The 18,622-nt window shown below is 32.7% G+C and overlaps 1 protein-coding gene across 1 annotated transcript in view; it reads right to left on the bottom strand.

Moving 5' to 3' along the window:
• Nucleotides 1-589: 589 nt before the first annotated feature.
• The window catches only part of LOC131079936 (MLO-like protein 6), a 45,388-nt gene continuing 27,355 nt past the window's right edge, over nucleotides 590-18,622 (bottom strand). Inside the window, exons 11-13 of the mRNA XM_058017979.2 lie at nucleotides 902-1,075; nucleotides 779-814; nucleotides 590-661 (exon numbers count right to left, since the gene is read on the bottom strand). Coding sequence (XP_057873962.2) covers nucleotides 590-661; nucleotides 779-814; nucleotides 902-1,075 — 282 coding nt within the window. The remainder of the gene's footprint in view (nucleotides 662-778; nucleotides 815-901; nucleotides 1,076-18,622) is intronic.

Genomic DNA, 18,622 nt, shown 5'->3' with positions numbered 1-18,622 from the left:
GGGTCTCTTACACTTTTGTAATTGTGGAAAAGATGAACTGGAGAAGATCCTTCAGGTGAATTTGTTGGTCCACTTGATACATTTTCTTGCCTTTCCCTAAGGTTCCTCGTAGCTCTCTGGTGCCACTTCTTCAAGGACGTGGCTATTCTTTCACCAAATATGGTTGTTTTCATGTCTGTACCCATCTGCAATAACAAAACCCATATTTCATTCTTACAATGCTACTTTAGAAACAAGAAATGAAATGTGTTCAGCTATCAATACATACCTGTGTAACAAGAGCGTAGAGAGGGAGAGTTACATAGCTGCACAGTATTTGAACTGTAACCCTAATCATATAAAAACAAATTTCAGGTTAAAAATATCTCAATTTAATGTATCCTGATGATAGGTCATGAAGCTTGATCTGATGAATATTTAATGTATCTGTTTTTTTTTTTAGTTTTCATCTTGACGATAGATCATGAAGCTTGATCTGAAACGTTGATGAAAAATAATCTCACGCAATCAAATATAAAAATCATCAAACTAAATTATTATGAACTGTAAAAACCTCATGCATTCAAAAGATTTAGCAGGTCAAATAAACTTACCCCAAGCTTACTCTAACTACAATATTGGCGATCTGTTTGTGGAAGCAGGATTCCAGGCCATACTCGTACTGCATCCATTATATGATTATGAATTTGTTAGGGCAGAGAAAATTCTATCAAGCCAAGAATTGAACTTATGTAAAAATAGAAATGATAGTTTTTGAACGTAGATGTTTCTTCCTTACCCATGCCCAGAAGAAAAAAGCAAGTTGAAAAGCGCTCTGCAAAACAAGCTCTCTACGATTACAATTTCTGAAACATAGAAAGATGAAACTTGAAAGAAGGTTTTCAGCAAAAAAAATTGTAACCTGAAATAGGGAAAAATGAATGAGATGGAGAATTAGGCGGGGTCGTTTGAACCAAAAGAGTTGATCATTGGGATTCACCACTGGAGCTCCTCGCACAACAGGATTTGTATCTTGGATGTCCAACGCCATTTTCGTTATTATAACTTGCAACTTTGTTCCCACTATTAGAAGAATCTGTCGAGCATAAGTGTTTTGGCATTGTGGGTTATAGTGTGTAATGAGTTTCTTAGCATAATTATGAAATTTTCTTTATAGTTTGGTGTTTTGTGTGTGTTGTGTGTGTTGTGCAAGGGTTTGTAAAACTATTATTAAGCTTATAAAAAACCATCGTTATGTATATTTCATTTGAAAATCAAATAATATTAGTTTGTAGCTTTTACAATGACATTGGCAATGCTGTAATAGTTAGTGTGGGTTTTGCATGAATTTTGGGGTTTGGAGTTATATTGTTTGTTGCTATTGTAAATTAGATTTCACATCTAGTTATGTCTTTTCTATTTCAAAAAAAATAATCAATTTTAGTGGCATTTTATTAAGTTTCATTTAATTTATTCTTTTAGTGCAAGATTAACTGGTTAGTTTTTGTGCTTTCAATGTTATTACACTTTATATTGCAAATTTATAATTATCAAATATAAAAGTATTCATAAATTTTCGGTGAGAACATTACAACTTTTTTTCTTATACCATTATCATATCTATAGTCTAGGATTTATATGCACTATATTTATTATTATAGTTGAGGCTAAAAATTGCTAGTAGAAACAAGGCAATTTCACATTTAGTGGTTTTTACCATTTTTAGGTAAGATATATTCGCACTAGCTCAATTGAACTTTTGGATTGTTTTCCACCTTATGTGGATGACACACATGTTCACCATTTTTTTTTAATAGCTAACTCTTGCTAATGACAAATTAGGCACACATGTCCTATGCACATACAAGGTGGTTAGAATCCACACCTACCTTCTCACCTCACCCCTTCCTTATATCCAATCTCTAATTGTTTGTATATATTATATCAATAATATCATTACATGTTGGTTTTCTATAAATCTCTTGCGAAATTCATATCATTATTCTACAAGACATAACAAGTTATGAGAGTCAAATGGGTAAACTCTTGCCTAGTATCAATGCTCTAAATATAGAAGAAACTTCTCACAATAGATATGTTTTTACCAAGTGATTTCATTTGGTGGATCCTAGATCTAAACAGACCTCACTTTTTCTATTTTAGAATAATTTATTGTTTCTTCTAAGGGCATAGATTTTATCCCATATATCATAATTAGCTGAATTTTTTTGAAATATTTATCAACAAGAGATAACGAATCTATTTTCACTACTAAAACTAATCAACTTATGCCTATTTTTATCTAAAACTTGCAAAAAAGTCTCATAAAATATGTTGGTGTGAATAGGGGTATTTCCTATCTAGTTTCCCCCTTTATAGAATGAACAATGTACATTATCTAACGAGCTCTTCATTAGGACCTTTTTGCACATGTTAACATGTTAAGTTTAATCAAGAGTTAGAAATATTTCAAGAAATATCTTGTAGTCATGTGATCTTATCCCTATTTGTCACATGCTATGAGATTAAGAAACTTGTCATCATTCTATTGAGTCACATCTCTCAATATTATCTATTTAAACAAGGTCTCATTCATACATTTCATAGACTAAATATGCACATCATTGATTACATTACATAAAATATATTTTAAATCCATTATTACCAATTTATGCTCTTGCTAAATTCTCTATTTTAAAAGGATATTATGGTTTTCTAGGTGATCAAGTGAAGTTGATTCCTTTAGTGACTTTAACATAGTATCAAAGCTTTAGCTATGTAAATCCCCTTCTCAAATTTGAGAGTGATTTGTGAAAAATTTATTGCAAGTCTACAAATATTATTGGATTTTTAAAATTTGATTACGCTCTTCTCTTGCATTGAATGATGACCTAGAGAATTAAAAACACTTGATAAAAATATCAAATCTCGGGGTTTGTTCTTTATGTGAATATTTCCAAACTATAATTTGGATCTTGTTAGTGCAAATCTAAGGTTACCATTAACATCATTGAACTAGTTGCATTCTTGCTCCTAAGAGTTTTGTTTGGTACATTTCCTTAAAAGCACATATTTTTTCTTGTATTTTATAATAGTGTGATCAAATTGATCCCAATCTATCTAAAAATTGTATTTTGATTATGTGGCCAGATTTAACATTTGCATATAATAGACCCAAATCCACTTCACTATTTTTGGCAAGTGACACTTTTAATTACACTGACTAGAACATATCAACCTTATATATTATTGAGAGGTCTCTTGATTGAGTGAATTTGTGGGTTAATCTTGTACTTTTGTTGGATTGACTCTCTTGACTAGTCTACTATGTGATAAAAGTAGAGGAATCTATCATGGCTATCACAATATATTAAGCTATATAATTGAATTAAGAAATAAAAACTAGAATGCATGGCAACATGGTATGATGAAGCATTTCAAATTTCTTAACCTCTTTGTTTACTTTTATGAAGTGGTTCCTCAATCACCAAATAATTGAGAGAATGAAATTCATATTTTAATACTATTTATATTCTTAAAAACATCTATCTTAATACTAAGACCAACACAAGGAATATTTTCTCATATTTTAATTCTCCCATTTCATCTTAGATAAATTTTTTGAGTATGTATGTAGATCTAAATGATTTTCAACTCATAGTTGATCTTAATTGGATATGTTAATTCTCCTAGATGATTCTGATACTATTCCATATGATGAAAAAATATTAGAAGTGCTAATTTATTATAAAAAAATATTGAATACAAAAGGGCCATAAAATATTCTACTTGGCCATAAAATATTCTACTTATCCTTTAAATCCTTCATGCATTCCAACATTAGATGCTCACATTAAAGAATCTAGTTTCAACACAAAACCATTTGGGGATGAAAATAATAATCCAATGGTAAGTATTAAGATCTCATATTCTCCATGTACTATTGCTTTTGATGATTCTTGTGCTTCTACATTCAAGACTACTTATGATTTAGTGTACCAAGATGTACATTATCTCCTTGATATGGCTACTTGAGATGACTACTTCATATGCATTGTAAGTTTTCTTGTAGAGTCTCATATTTTAGGTTAGAAGACACAATTTATGATTTTAATCATATCTTTGATGGAGATGATTATTCTTTTGTTGTTGTGAAAAAACCTTCAAACATACTTTTTCATTTGCCACATGATCATTATCAGAGTTTGACATGAGTATGTATACCTTCTGAGACCCATTTGAGGGTGGCATATTTATTTGTAGATGATATACTTAAGTATTTATATCTTTTTCTACATACATATCCACTAGATTTTGCATTGTCATTTTTATCAATGTGGCCTAGAATGCTTGATTTGGAAGGGGAAACTTTCAACATCCACATGGGGACACTCAATTAGTTTTCAAATAATATGTACATATTAATATTTCTCCCATTGGCTTCATTTGAGGAATAGGAAGAAATTAATTATACAACTTTTGTATTGTTTCTTTCTAATCAGAAGAATGGTATATAACAATTGTGGACCATCTTTTATGTCAAATTTTTAACATCACATTGCAATATATCCTATAGTCAGGGGGCTCCATATTTTATCTTCTTCTCTATTATGTGGGAATTTTTCCCTCACATCGGTTTTTTTTCCTTCACATATTTTAAGAATATTTTTTTGTATTCTTGGTATCTTTAAAAAATTATGTACCATTAGCTTTCTTTATTTTCTCCATATCTGAAAGATTACATTTTTACATGTGTACCTAACATGGTCTAGTATCTAGGACCCATCCTTCTATCATTTTTATTTTTTCACCATTCTTGCTAAGTCGCACTTAAGAGAGCTTGGTGTGAACAAGGGTATTTCCTATCAAGTTTCGCTCTTTGTAGTATAAACAACACAAATTATCTAATTAGTTCCTAGTTAGGACATTTTCACACATGGTCACATATTAATTTTACTTGGTGAATTAGGAATATTTCTAGAATTATCTTGTAAATAGGTAATCTTATAATACACTTGTCACCATCTCAGTTATTCATATGCCTCAAAATTTTCTATATAAACAAGATCACACATTGTAGTGTCATAAATTATCACCCTTTATAATTTTTCACTCCTTTTTGGGCACTTTCTTTAGTGTTTCTCCTTCTGGATCATTTTTAGCCTATTTGTTTCCTTATCTCATCCAAAATGTTGGCATATTCTTGTGCGGTAACCTGATCCAATATCCTAGGCCTATGCACTCTTGAATCACCCTTACTTGTTCATTTTTTAGATGGAATATGGAACATAGTGCTATAGTCCCTCCAAAAGGGGTCTAAATTCAAATGTGACAAAGTGTTGATTCTTGGCACATTTAATTTGATCTTTATATTTTGATATTAACCATTGAAATTCAACCTAAATGTGAAAATGCCTTGAGAAACCTTAATAAAGGCATCATCTTGAATTCATTTTATCATCTTTCATAATTCACAAGTTTTATTTCAAGTCCTAATTCCTTCATTCATGAGAAAATATAAGTACAAGCATGATTAAGCTACAACAAGTTATCTTCAAGTATTTTTTCATGATGGATTTTGTTATGATTTATCAATTTATTACATCAACACCTAGAGGCTTATCTGTAGAGCATTGCATCACCAATCTAAAGGTGTAATATTTTCAATTTAGCATTATTTGGTGGTGAAATTGTAGGGCTTTACCACTTAGTGGATCAATAAGGCCATAAGATCCACACCAATATTAAGGAGGAAAGGTGGCTATGATTGATATAACTCTCCAAGATATTGAAAGTAGATCATACTAGTGTTCCTCCTTGAGTTGAGTTGAAATTTAAAATTTTATAATCTATAGGGAAAAACAATAAATAATTATACTAAAACAATAATAATAGAATGTTCTTAACTTCACACAGAGCCACAAATAGAGATCTAAGAAAATAAAGTGGATGAAAACTAATAGCTTAAAATTTAGGCCAAATTGCAAGGACTAGGAGGTTAGTGCATCCTGGTCCTGCAACTTCTGGGTAGACAAGCATGATGTTTTTTTGCATTAGGAAGATACATCAAATTCATTATTAGAAGACTGGGCTGAATTCTTGGGACTAGGGCAGTGGGAGATACCCAATCATTATTTTTTTGCATCAATAAAATCAAAACCTATTTGCCATCACCTATTATATTAGAATCTTTGATCGCAATACCTGAATCAATTTCCTACACATATAAAGAGAGAAAAGGGTTGTCTATAGGGGTTTTTTCTTGGGTCAAACCCTAGTTTAGGAATTAACCTTCAATTCAATTGAAATAAGAAATTTAAATATTGAAGTGAATGTTGAAAAATATACCTTAGATCTACAATTGTTGATAGAAGATTGATGACACAATGATCTTTAGATGTGATCATAAATGTTGAATGCAATAACATGACAAACACATGAATGACCTAATAAAACATACATTCTTGCATGAAGATTGATGTGACTTTTCTCCCTGATGCTTGAAGGAAATGGTGGGATAAAATTCTACCTTTAGTGCTTGAGAATTCTTGATGACGAATGCTTGACAAATGCATGAATGGTGGGATATGAGAGTGATAGAGTGTGGGTGTCAAAATGAATTCATAAAATGTCCTTATATAGGGTTTCCTATTTAAATTACCAATTAGGCCAACCTCCAATGATCAAGTAGAGCCATGGGGACCAAAATCTATTGGTGAGGGGAAATGCCTACCCATATTTGAAATGGGTCTTGTTTAAGGAGGACCAAGGTGGTGGTGGAATCTTAATCTAGATAGGGTCACCCCAATACCCTTGTCTTCCAAAAATAGGACAAATAGACCAGCAAATAAGGAGGCATGGCCTTGGAATGAGGCCCACTTGGCTATACAATCAAGTGACATCAGATTTGGAGTAAAAAGGAGCCAAAACAAGCATAGGGGTAATGAAGATAGGATATGCTAAAGTAGGAGCATAGTACAAGGTTACCATTTATGATGCTACTTTTATCCCCCACTTTAACAAGAGTATGATCGTCTAAAAATACTCATGGTAAAGTATAAAGATGATGAAGAGATAGAAGAGCAACTAGAAGCAAGATCACAAAGATTTCTTAGGACATCAATAATTTTTAAGAAGCAAGCCCCCAATCTTAGGATATTAACTTACACAATCATATGCAAGGACACACAAAAGAAGAAAAAGACAAAAAAGACAAACAAAGGTAAACAATGACAAAAGACACACAATAAAGGGGGATAGTACTAAAATCTCCAAGTCAACTAGCTAAAGAGAATTAGATAGTCCAAATGTCTCAACCACTAATCTCATTCTTGGAATACCATTACAGGAATACAAGTGGTCACATGAAAAGAGAATGCATCGAGTGATGAACCATGCTCCAACAAGTAGAAAAGCTATGAAAATATGGGGAGAAGAAAGGAGAGAACATGGATGTCATAGACTAGCAAGTTGTGTTATGCTAGGTGATCCATGAGAAAAAAAGAAAGAGAGATCATGGAATTCATAAGCTAGTAAGTTGTGTTATTCTAGGTGATCCATGGGAACATGAATACTCACAGGACAACAAATTGTGTTATGTTGTGTGATTCATGTATAGAAGGAGAGTCATAATAGTCTAGAAATTTGTGTTATGGTAGTTATACTCATCTCAAAAATGCCACACAAGGAGGGTTGAATAGTATAGAAACTTTTGTCTTGGTATTCAACCTACCTTAAACAAGTTGAAAAAGGAAGAGCTTAAAGGTTTAGCAAGTAGCATTATGCTACTCAACTCACCTTGCTGCATATGCCATCATCTATTTTTAGGAGTTAAACATCTCATCTAAGACGTTAGGTCTAGTTTCAGGAATGAAACAACTTGTATAAGAAATATTGTTGAAAAACAATATGTTCGGTTTCAAGAATGAAAACATCTCATCTAAGAGATAGATCTAGTTTCAAGAATGTACACCTCACATAAGATATACAAAAGGACTAGATCTGGTCTCGAGAATTAGGCATCTCATCTAAGAGTTACGTCTGGTTTCGATCATGCAACAACCCATATAAAACATATAAAAGGATAGCCAATCAAGGCATTATTCTAAAAAATCTATAATTTTGAATAAAAAATATGGTACAAGGAGGGCGTGGTGTATGGCCCCCTTAAGATGTCAACATAATGGTATGTCGATAGCTTAAGAAAGATAGAAACAATGATACACACCTTCATCACCAAGGATATATCCTTTAGGAAACAATGTACATAAATCCAAGCTAAAGGAGCATGACTCTTATAAGCAATGAAAATATAGTTGTTAAAGAGATATCTTACAACAAGTGTAAAGGGATTCTTGATGAAGGATAACACACTTTTGACCCTAAGTGAGGGGTTCATTTATTACAGACATACATTTTCAAGTGAAGAAGAGGTTGTACTCAAGGATACACACCTCTTTCATAAGAGAGGATCCTTAAGAAAACAAACAAATTCACACAAGGAATGACATTGTATCATAAGAACACACCACTCATCATAAGAAAAGTGGATCCTTAGAAAGCATAGGAGATGAAAGATAAAATAAATAACCCCAAGCAAACAAGCTAAGAGAATAATTAAACTCCTTCTAAAGAGAGATTATACATAAAATATGTACCATTTCAATAAAATAATAGGTCCTAACCAAGGACCACACATGTATTCAAATGAAGGGTAATTCAATATGAGAAATTATTTCAAGTTACGAAAAATATAACTCAACGGAAAATGCAATCTTTAAAAAAGAGAGAATTAAATATATTATCCTTTCTCCCCAAGAATAGAGACAAGGAATAATTATGTTGTTGTCCAAGTATGATTGGAATTGAATATGCATCACTAAATATGACAAAGATCCCCCATTAAAGTTAAACTAATAACGTCATAGGGTAAGGAGCAATATAATAAGGTTAATGGAGTGCTATGGTACTACCTCTTTACTAAGAAAAAATAAAAAATTAGTTGTAAGAACTATGAGAGTTTTGATCATATTGGTATTTATAAAATTATTTAAAAGCTTTACAATTTCCAAGAGACTAGGAATAATAATGATAAAAAAGACAATGCTCATCACCCTCTTTGTTCTTATTATTATATTTTATGAAAGGAAAAATATCATGCTTATCATACCTCAATCTCTAAAATATTCTTGTACAACTATTTTTTTTAATTGTCAATATGGATAGGTCTTGTCTCTTGAGATATAGGACAAGGTATTCTAGTGGAAGGAGAAGGATTGTTTTCTTGAGGCAAGAGAACTAGTAAAGAAGAAGGAGGATTATTTGATAAAGTATGTTTGGATGGACGATAGTTTCCATGACTTGTAAAATAGTCTTTAATAATTCAAACTTTACGAGCATCCTCTGTAGATGTTTGAGAATTAGGATATCCCAGACCTTCTTTATTAAATTGTGTGAGAGATTCTATAGGAATCTTAATTCCTTGTCATGCTTTCCAAGTCCATGTCCTCTATAGCCTTGTTTTGAAATCATATCATATCCAACTTCATAGGATGTTCTCAATTTTAAAGGAGAAGGTATTTCATTATGTATTTATTCAAACTTTGTTGTGTAAGGAAAAGTTGAAGGGTCAAAGGGATAATTATATGAAGAAGTGATATCCTTTGTAGGGAAATTCTCCTATTTCATCATCATTATTTATCTACCCTTTGGAAGATTGGGAAGGAGGATTTTCATCATCTAAGGCCTCATCTTTGCTAAATTTTATGTTAGGAGATAGGTTGTGAATAAAGTATATAACATCATATTGCCTATAAATATGTTGATGATCAATATAATCTCTAGGAGAATAAGAAGGATATAGAGAGATTGATATACCAACATGTTTAACTTGACTCCCTTGCACTAAATTACCTTTATGAAAAGAATAATGTGTCATGTTTGTCTTCAATGCTTCTTCCATTAGAGAGATCATTGATAGGAGTTTTGACTTTTTCCTCATGAATAAAAGGTATTCTAGGAGGGGTACAAGAACTCATTAATGTTTCATCTCTAGGAGGAATACCATGTATGGAAGTTAAAGAGACATTAAGGAAGGTATTTATGATATCATCCTCTTCCTCTAGGATATCCTTATGAGAGTGGGACATCTTAGGAGAAAGATAAACATCATTCATCAAAAGTTCATTCCTAGGAGAGGAAGTTTTAAAATAAGCGTTAATAATCTTTTCTTGCACTAAAGTGTCTTCAAGGGTAAGAGGATCCTGGGGAGAGAGAAAATCATAGCTATGGATGAAAGAGAAATATGAACTATCATCATATGCACAAAAAGGAACATTATGGAGATCTTGAATTAAATTTAAAATTAAATTATGAAAGCAAGATAACAACTCCATTTATTATCAGGAATAGGAGGGTAGGACACCCTAGTCCTAAAAATTTAGGGCAGAGAAGCAAGATATTTTTTAGATTAGCGTGACATAAAAAATTCACTATTAGAAGATCAGGCTAAATTCCCAGGAACAAGGTGGTGGGAGCTACTTGGTTCTCCTATTTTCATGTCTGTAAAAGTTGAACCTGTTTGTCATCATCTATTTTGTCATAATCTTCGATCACAAGACCTAATATATGGAGAGCCTTATATTAATATATGCAACCTATCTCAATAGATTATAACCAAAGCTACAACTATAAGTCCATACTGGTGGGTTGTAATGATATTTATTTCAAACCAAGCTCAATGCAATGCAACTAGAGCTTACTAGCTATTAAATTTTGAGCAATTTACAAAAAGAATAACAAAAACCCTAAGATAAGAATAGAAATTTAAGTGCACCATAAGTAGCAAAGAACGTATGAATAGTATCATAACATTAGAGAACAATATATATTGATCAACATATACAAAAGGATACATGTAATCCGTAGTCTTCTTAAAATGATTTGAATCACTCAAATCTTTTACTTGCTTCATAGAAACTTGATCTCAAATTTTGTTCTTTGTCTATATGGCGAGTTATTTGAATGATGATGGAGGTGGATGTATAAGTCCTTTTTTTGTTTGTCACTTAATATGTTTTCCTCTTTTGTACTCTAAATTTTATTAGCCCTCTACATTTTTGTTTGTGCAACTATAGACCTAAAATGACATGTATAAAGAAAATATGGTGGTGTAGTTTCTTTGGCCCTTTTCAAATTCTCTTTCCAACTGTAAACCTTTTTCTTTTCTCCTCTATTTTCTTATTCTCCAAATTAATTTGAGCTTCTCACTCTTTTAATTCTTTTCAACATTCCTCCATTGCATTCATTTTGGCATTCCAAGTCCTTTCTAAGTTTCATGGTTTCCCCAATGCGCCTATTAAGTAGAGGTTCTACTTCTTGCTCTACCTTTCTCAGATATTTATAGATTATAGTCCATTGAAATTTGATCATCAGTATATTAGGATATGATAGTAGTCATCTTCTCTATGAAATTCCTCAATTTTAGGTTTCAAATCTTTTGTCATCTAATTCATAGATTCTATCATTGTATGGAGATATTCCATTTGTAAAAGCCTCTCCTCTTGATGTCATTAGGTGTTTAATATTTTCTTGTATATTTGAAATTCTCTTGTTGATCTATGGTAGGCCTTATGATCCCCTCCTTTTTAGGGAAGATGTTTTCCAGTATGACCTCCAGTACTTTAATTAATGATGATATATCATAACCTACACAAAATATTAGAAGTTAGTAAAACCAAAAGCAACTCGCCAAACCATCATCATCAAAGATAATTGAGGTAGGTTGGGAATGTGTTGATCCATTTTAATGATAGGAGTCATCATGAGTATGTTACAACTTTATTGCCCATACTATTGAATAAATCCATTTTCCTTCATGAAAGTTTCCACATCCAACTCACAATGATTGACGCATGTTATAAATAGTTCTCAAATAAAGAATAATCAACAAAGATGCCAAGTCATCCTATCGATTCCCATCTACATTGATGACATATATTATGTACAATAACTTCTTGTTATTCTAGTCCCTTCCAACTAATATGATCTCCAAACTGAAATAAAGATGGGAAATGCAAATCAAGTCCTCAAAATTTATCCATTAAAATCAAAGATATACTCTATAGCCTATGAGTTTCATTCTAAATTATTTCGATAGCAGTTTTAATGCCCATCATAATTTCATGAGATTTTTAATATGATCTCCAAACTTAAATGAAGATTGGAAATGAAAATCAAATGATCCTCAATATTTGTCTATTAAAACCAAAGATATACTTTATAACCTATGGTTTTATTTTGAATTATTTGGCTAGAAGTTTGAATGTCCTTCATACTTGAACGAAATTAATTCTCTCTTTCCCCCTATTAGTTACAAATATGATTTTCTATCCAATCTTCCAATCTATTCCCTTCCCTGTAGCAGTGTTTCAACTCATATCAATCACATTTATCTAACATTTCCCAAACATTTTGAAGGATGTGAATAATCCTCCAATTTTGGCTTTCTCTCTTTCTGCATGTATTTAGAATTTTTAAAGTCACTCTCAATCTAATTATTGTTTATATTTATAGATAAATAAATAATTAAACCTTTATAAAGTGCAAGTTCTCCAAAGATGTTATTAGAGGCTGATTGAAAATTTAGAGACTATGTTGCTAAAATACTCCCATTGTGATCCTAGATAACACATCCTCCACCTACTTTCTATGGATTTACCTTAACTACGCTATCAAATTTTAGCTTCAGATTACTCATGGGAGGAGGAATCCAAGCAATTTTTGATAGATCCAATTTTTTCTTTGGGCTTTGAAAAATACTTCCTTGAAAAGGTAACTTTATATATGGCCATTGTTTGAGCATAGTAGTATCCCGCTAACTAGAATGTGATCATTCACCTATTTAGTTTTCCTCACAAAAGAAAATATTACCTCTAAGATTGCTTTTTTGATTTGCTAGATTACTCGGTCTAACTTTTCTTTTCCCTAGATAATAATCCTCATGTTTTTCTCCCAACATATGTTTTAAATGCTTGAAAATAGAGTTGGCTTGTAAAAAATGAGCCAACTTGAGAATACACCACATAGAGTATTTTGAAGGGGAGACAACCAATGTAATTTTTTTTTATTTCCTGCCAACATGATTGTACTCACAATTTAAAAGAAATTGATTAAAATATCCTTGTGTAACACCACAAAGGACACATTATAAGGAATCGGAAATTCCTATTTTCTCTATCCTTAAACTTGTAAGAATTATATCTTCAATGCCAACCATGAAAAATAACCCACCTTAGGAAGATTCATATCATTGCAATAGAAATCAAAAGCTCTCTAATTTCCCTCTAAAGCCCCCTATTTCATTATTGACGTGTAACCAATTTTAATTGTATAGTCTGCTATTTTAGATGAAATCCATATAATTTTGTTTGGCTTGTTAGAAAAAAATACTATCCCTATTTTAAAAATACTTTGTAGAAACAATTATAGATCAGGTAGAAATGAAAAACTATGGATAAATTTCCATCTAATAAGATTTGAAGGTTCCTCAATTGAATGGAAATAGTCACTAGCTTTCGCTCCCCATAATTCTATTAGAATGTGTCTTTCTTGTGACAAAATTTGAAACAAAATAACTGTGGATGGTCATTCCAATAATCTTCCCAAAAAATAGCATCACCACCTTTGTTTATTTGCCAAGTCAAAAATAGGATTACGTTCTCCCTAAATTTTATCATGAAGTCCTACATAAATAAACCTTGAGGAGCGTTAGTGATTGTAAAATTTCTCATTTCCTCCATGGAATCCAAATGCTTGACTTGACATTTCCTCCATGGAATCCAAATACTTGACTTGTATTATCTCACACCATCTAGAATTTCGTTTAGTATACATGTGACACACCATTTTAGCTCCTAGTGAAAGGTTTCTTTCTTCCAAATTGTGTATTACTACTTCCTCTTGTCGTTTGTTTTGACACAAGTTATTGAATGCAACCAATGAAATATTTTTCTTATTGTCTATATTGCACTACCACAAAAAAATAGATTATTTTTTTCTCATGAAGAAAGAAATTTGGAGCTTTCAACATTACCATATAATAATTGGATATTGCAGAGAGGACTAATTTAATTAGCTGTAAGCAACCAGCTAAAGAGAGCCACCTACTTTTCCATGAAGAAATTTCATTATTGATGACTGATAATGCAATCTATCAATATGAAGTTCTATTTTCTCTTGAGAAAAAATGAATACCTATATATTGGTTGGGTAATTCTAATATTTGAAAGCCCAAATTCTAAACAATCTTTTCCTTCAAGCAAGTAGGAGTACTGAAAATATGCATTTGATATTTCCCTACATTAACCTTTTGAGGCATGGAAGAATTTATTATTGTTGTCACCTTCCTTTAACCATAGTTTCCATGATGCTTTCCTCCAATAAATCTCTTCTACAATTAGGACTTCTTAATATTCCAAGTGGACTACCTTTTAAATTTCATATAAAGAAAAATCCATAACTTGTGCTATAATATGACTATTTATTTTCTCACACTATTCTTGCAAGATACATTTCTAGTAAAAGATGTTTCTAAAATGGTGAACATTCCAAAACATTATTTGACTTTTGACAAAATGCATTTTTTTGTAAAGTTGATGCATTCTCAAACCAAGGACAAAAGGAGTATTCATCCACCATTCTTGTAAAAGGGATAAGAAATGAGAGTCCCTAAACCAAAAAGTCTCAAATTTGAAAGAATGATTTCTAGAATGAGCCTATTGGTTTATGCTTATAGGAAAAGATATGGGAAAGTGATCTAAACAAGATAATTCTTGAATTTATGAGAAAAAATGATAATTGAATCCAATAGCCAATACGAACTCATTAAAAATATGTCTAGTCTTTCTACTATTTAATTAAAGTCTTTCCTTTTTTTACAATGTGGATTTTCCATTAGTTGGAACCAAATCTAAAAGGATATTTTTTGAATGATAGAGGAAAAATATTTAATTTCTTTATGAGGAGGAAATATTCTACCTTTTCCATCATCCAAAGAGACTTGCATTAAAATATCTAGCTAGAATTACTTGCTGGCATTATTGTCATTGATGTCAAAAGGATGTCAATGGAGGTGCAATGATGTAGGCAACAATCATGCATAAGGATGTCAAGGAAGGTTGCAGTGATGTGGGAAGCAGTCGCACATCGTGTTATGCTGAAGGGGTTTCAACCAGATTCATCATCATGGTTTTGACTAGATTCATCATCGTCACATGTCGGTCATGTCGAAAATTCTCATGAAGTCACATGTTGTGGTTGGTATGTCATGATTACCACGTGGCAGAAGCTGTTTGGCTCACGTGCATCTGAGGGTTTTGTGGTGTGCTTGAATGCAAGGAAGAGACCCTGTGGGATAACATAGATGACGAATCAATTGGCCTATCCTCTTAACCCATGGTGTTCCTAAGAGAGAGTGTTCACCTCACGGGAAAACACTTGTGAAGTGCACATGATGTTTCTTCTTACCCCGCAATATGTTGGATGAGTGTTAAATACCCTGCGGAAGAACACTTAAGTGAAGAGAACAGTGTTATATCTTATTCCACATTGTCAAAATATGACTTGTTGAACAAAGTTGTCCCTCTTATCTCATGTTGTCAAAAGTGATTAATGATAGTGGTCTGAGACAAGATAGTCAAAGGAGGTCAAAGTGGATAAATGCTCCCTCTTATCTCGTAGTGTCAAATGTGACTAACAAAAGTCATGCAAGATAAGAAACTAAAGGGAAGATTGTAGATTCCCTTATCTTGCACATGCTAAGATTCTCACAAAATATCATACAAGATAACAATTAAAAAGGGAAAATAAGACACCTCGTTACCCATCATCGTGCAAACTTGAAGAGAGATTAGTTTCACGAGATTTATTGAAGATGCTTATCTCGCACGAGATGAGGATGATGTTAGTGGGACCGCAGGATAAAAATAAATAAAAGGAAGTGAAGGGCCCGCTTATCTCATGTGAACAATATGGGATGTGAATAATCCTATAGGATAAGGAAAAGCGAAGTAGGCATGAAAGGGTTTTGTTATCTCGTGTGACCAAGTAGGGATGAGAAGAGACTCATGGGATAAGGAAAAGAAAAAAAAGAAGAGGAAAACCTTATCTTGTGTGGGTTAATAGGCACACTAAATGTTGTACGGTCTAACAAGTGAGAGCATGCCATGAAGAAAATATTATCCTACATGAGACAGATGGTTATGTGGTGGTCCTGTGGGACAACAAAAAGAGAAGGATACTAAGAAAATCCTTATCCTGTGAGGGTTCACAAAAGTAAGAAAATTTCTATGGAATAAGAGTATAAAGGAAAAATAAAGGTTTCCTTGTCTCACGCATCCGTGTGGTGATAAGGAAAGGGTTGCGGGATAAGAAAGCAATAAGATAAAGGACAAAGGCTTATCCCACGTAGGTTAAGAAGCTAACCATGCATGATGCGGGCTAATAGGAAAAAGCAAAGGATTCTTAAGAATAACATAAGCTTATCCCACATGGGTGGAACATACATATTTTGTGCATGGAGTTCAATGGAACTGAGCAGCCCAATAGTCCACATGGGTATTGACCAAGTTTGACCCAACAATGGGGCACTAATGGAGCAAATCAGAGGACACTTGTCAGAAAGATGAAAGGGTATTTTGTGAATAGAATTGGAGATTGTGATCGACTTTGTACCCATGTCTGCAAGGTGATAGACCTAGAGGTTCATGTGGATGATTGACTAGGATTGACCAAGTGACTTGGACACTAAATAAAAAGATGCCTGTATGCCGATAGGAAAAATGATGTACATGGTGGTCGACGGACCTTGACCATCTGATATGGACAAAGAATATGAAGACATGAGGCTCCCTGATGAACAAAAAACAAATCAAATATGCTTAAGTCGGTGGGTGTGGATTTGAGTGTGGTACTTATCAAAATTTTCAAAAAGGATGAAAGATGCGTTAATGGCGACCAAGTTGCGGGCAGGTTGTGCAGCTTAAGGAGGGATTGAAGATTGTTTTGGGAAAAGGAAGACTACTAAACTTAGTAATCCAAGTACAGAGAATGATCTGAAGATAGATAGGATGCATTTAATTCAGGAAGCTAATCTGAGATCTTATTTAGGATAGAGAAGAAAATTGCTTGAGTTATGGACCTCCAAGACAACCAAATTTAATAAAATATTCAAGATTGCAGAAGAAGAAAAATTTGATGTGTATAGTGTTGATCTAATCCAATAGTAGTTGTAAATGTGATTCAACATTTTGGCAAGTGTAGTTGTATAGACAAACATATAGGTGGAAATAAAGATATCTCCATGAGTTGATTGTTTTGAAGTAGTGCGGTGAAGTATAGAGAGTGTAGTTGTTGAGAGAGAGAGAGTGTGCTCGTACAAAGAAAAAATACAGCAAGAATAGAAAATCCTGGAGAGTAATGTTGAAGCACAAAGAAGAAGATAACCAGATAGAGAAAGGATGAGAAATAGAGGAAAAACTTCCACAAGAAAATAAATTCATTCTCAAGATATGAGAATCTTGTAAGTATTATAAAACTCATTTGTAACAAGGCTTTATTATTGCATTGTAAACTTGAACAATCTCTTTAAATCTCTAAGTGGGTGCTCAGAGTAGGGGTAGGTGCTCATAAAATCAGGGGTTGGTGTTCCTTGGATTGGTGTCCTAAAGTTTCAAGGGTTTGTGCTCTAAACATTGTATATTGTTATTTATTGTGAGGCTGGATTGGAGCAATAGACTCTAGTAGCTATTATCACCAAGTTTTTCCCACATTGGATTTTCCTCGTACATTTTGTGTTACGTGATGTTGTCTTGTGTGTGTGTGTTTATATTTGTATTACATCCTTTAAATCTATACACATAACTTAAAGTTTTCAAAAACACTGATTCACTCTCGCTCTCAGTGTCCACTTGTGTTCTTCAATTGGTATCATAGGCCTTGGTTCCCTTGTAGTAAAAGCTTTCTCTAGCTTGGGTAGATCATGTCTTGTGAACACAATGGCTAGAAATGATTTCTCCTCTAAATCCCCTATGTTTGATGGCACCAACTATGCCTTTTGGAGTAGAAGATTGGAAACTTACTTGTCCTCTTTAGGATTTGATGTCTGGATGTTAGTAAAAAATGGTTACATTGTTCCTCAAGTTCCTCCTACTGACCCTAATACTAAAAGGGAATATGGGAATAATGCTAAAGCTAAGAATGCAATCTTAAGTGGTACGTCAGAAAGAAAGTTTGTCGAAGTCATGCATTGCACATCAGCAAAAGAAACTTGGGACAAGTTGTAGAGTGTATATGAAGGAAATACCAAAGTGAAAGAAGGAAAACTGCAAAATCTAAGAACTCAATTTGAAAATATAAAAATTAAAGAAGAAGAGAAGATAGTTGATTATCGGCAAAGAGTGGATGAGACTATGAGTGCTATAAGAGGACTTGGAGAAGAAGTCAAAGATAAAGTTACTATCAAGAAGGTTCTGAGATCATTAACCTCAAACTATGATACAAAAGTCTTAGCTATTGAGGAAGCTAAAGACTTAAAGACTTTCTCTATGGATGAATTATTTGGCTCTTTGTCTACCTATAAGATGAG

This window comes from Cryptomeria japonica, chromosome 10 (genome assembly GCF_030272615.1).
Source record: "Cryptomeria japonica chromosome 10, Sugi_1.0, whole genome shotgun sequence".
NCBI lineage: Eukaryota > Viridiplantae > Streptophyta > Pinopsida > Cupressales > Cupressaceae > Cryptomeria > Cryptomeria japonica.
Note: the sequence above shows the minus strand (reverse complement) of the source record. Positions and strands in the feature narration are given on the sequence as shown.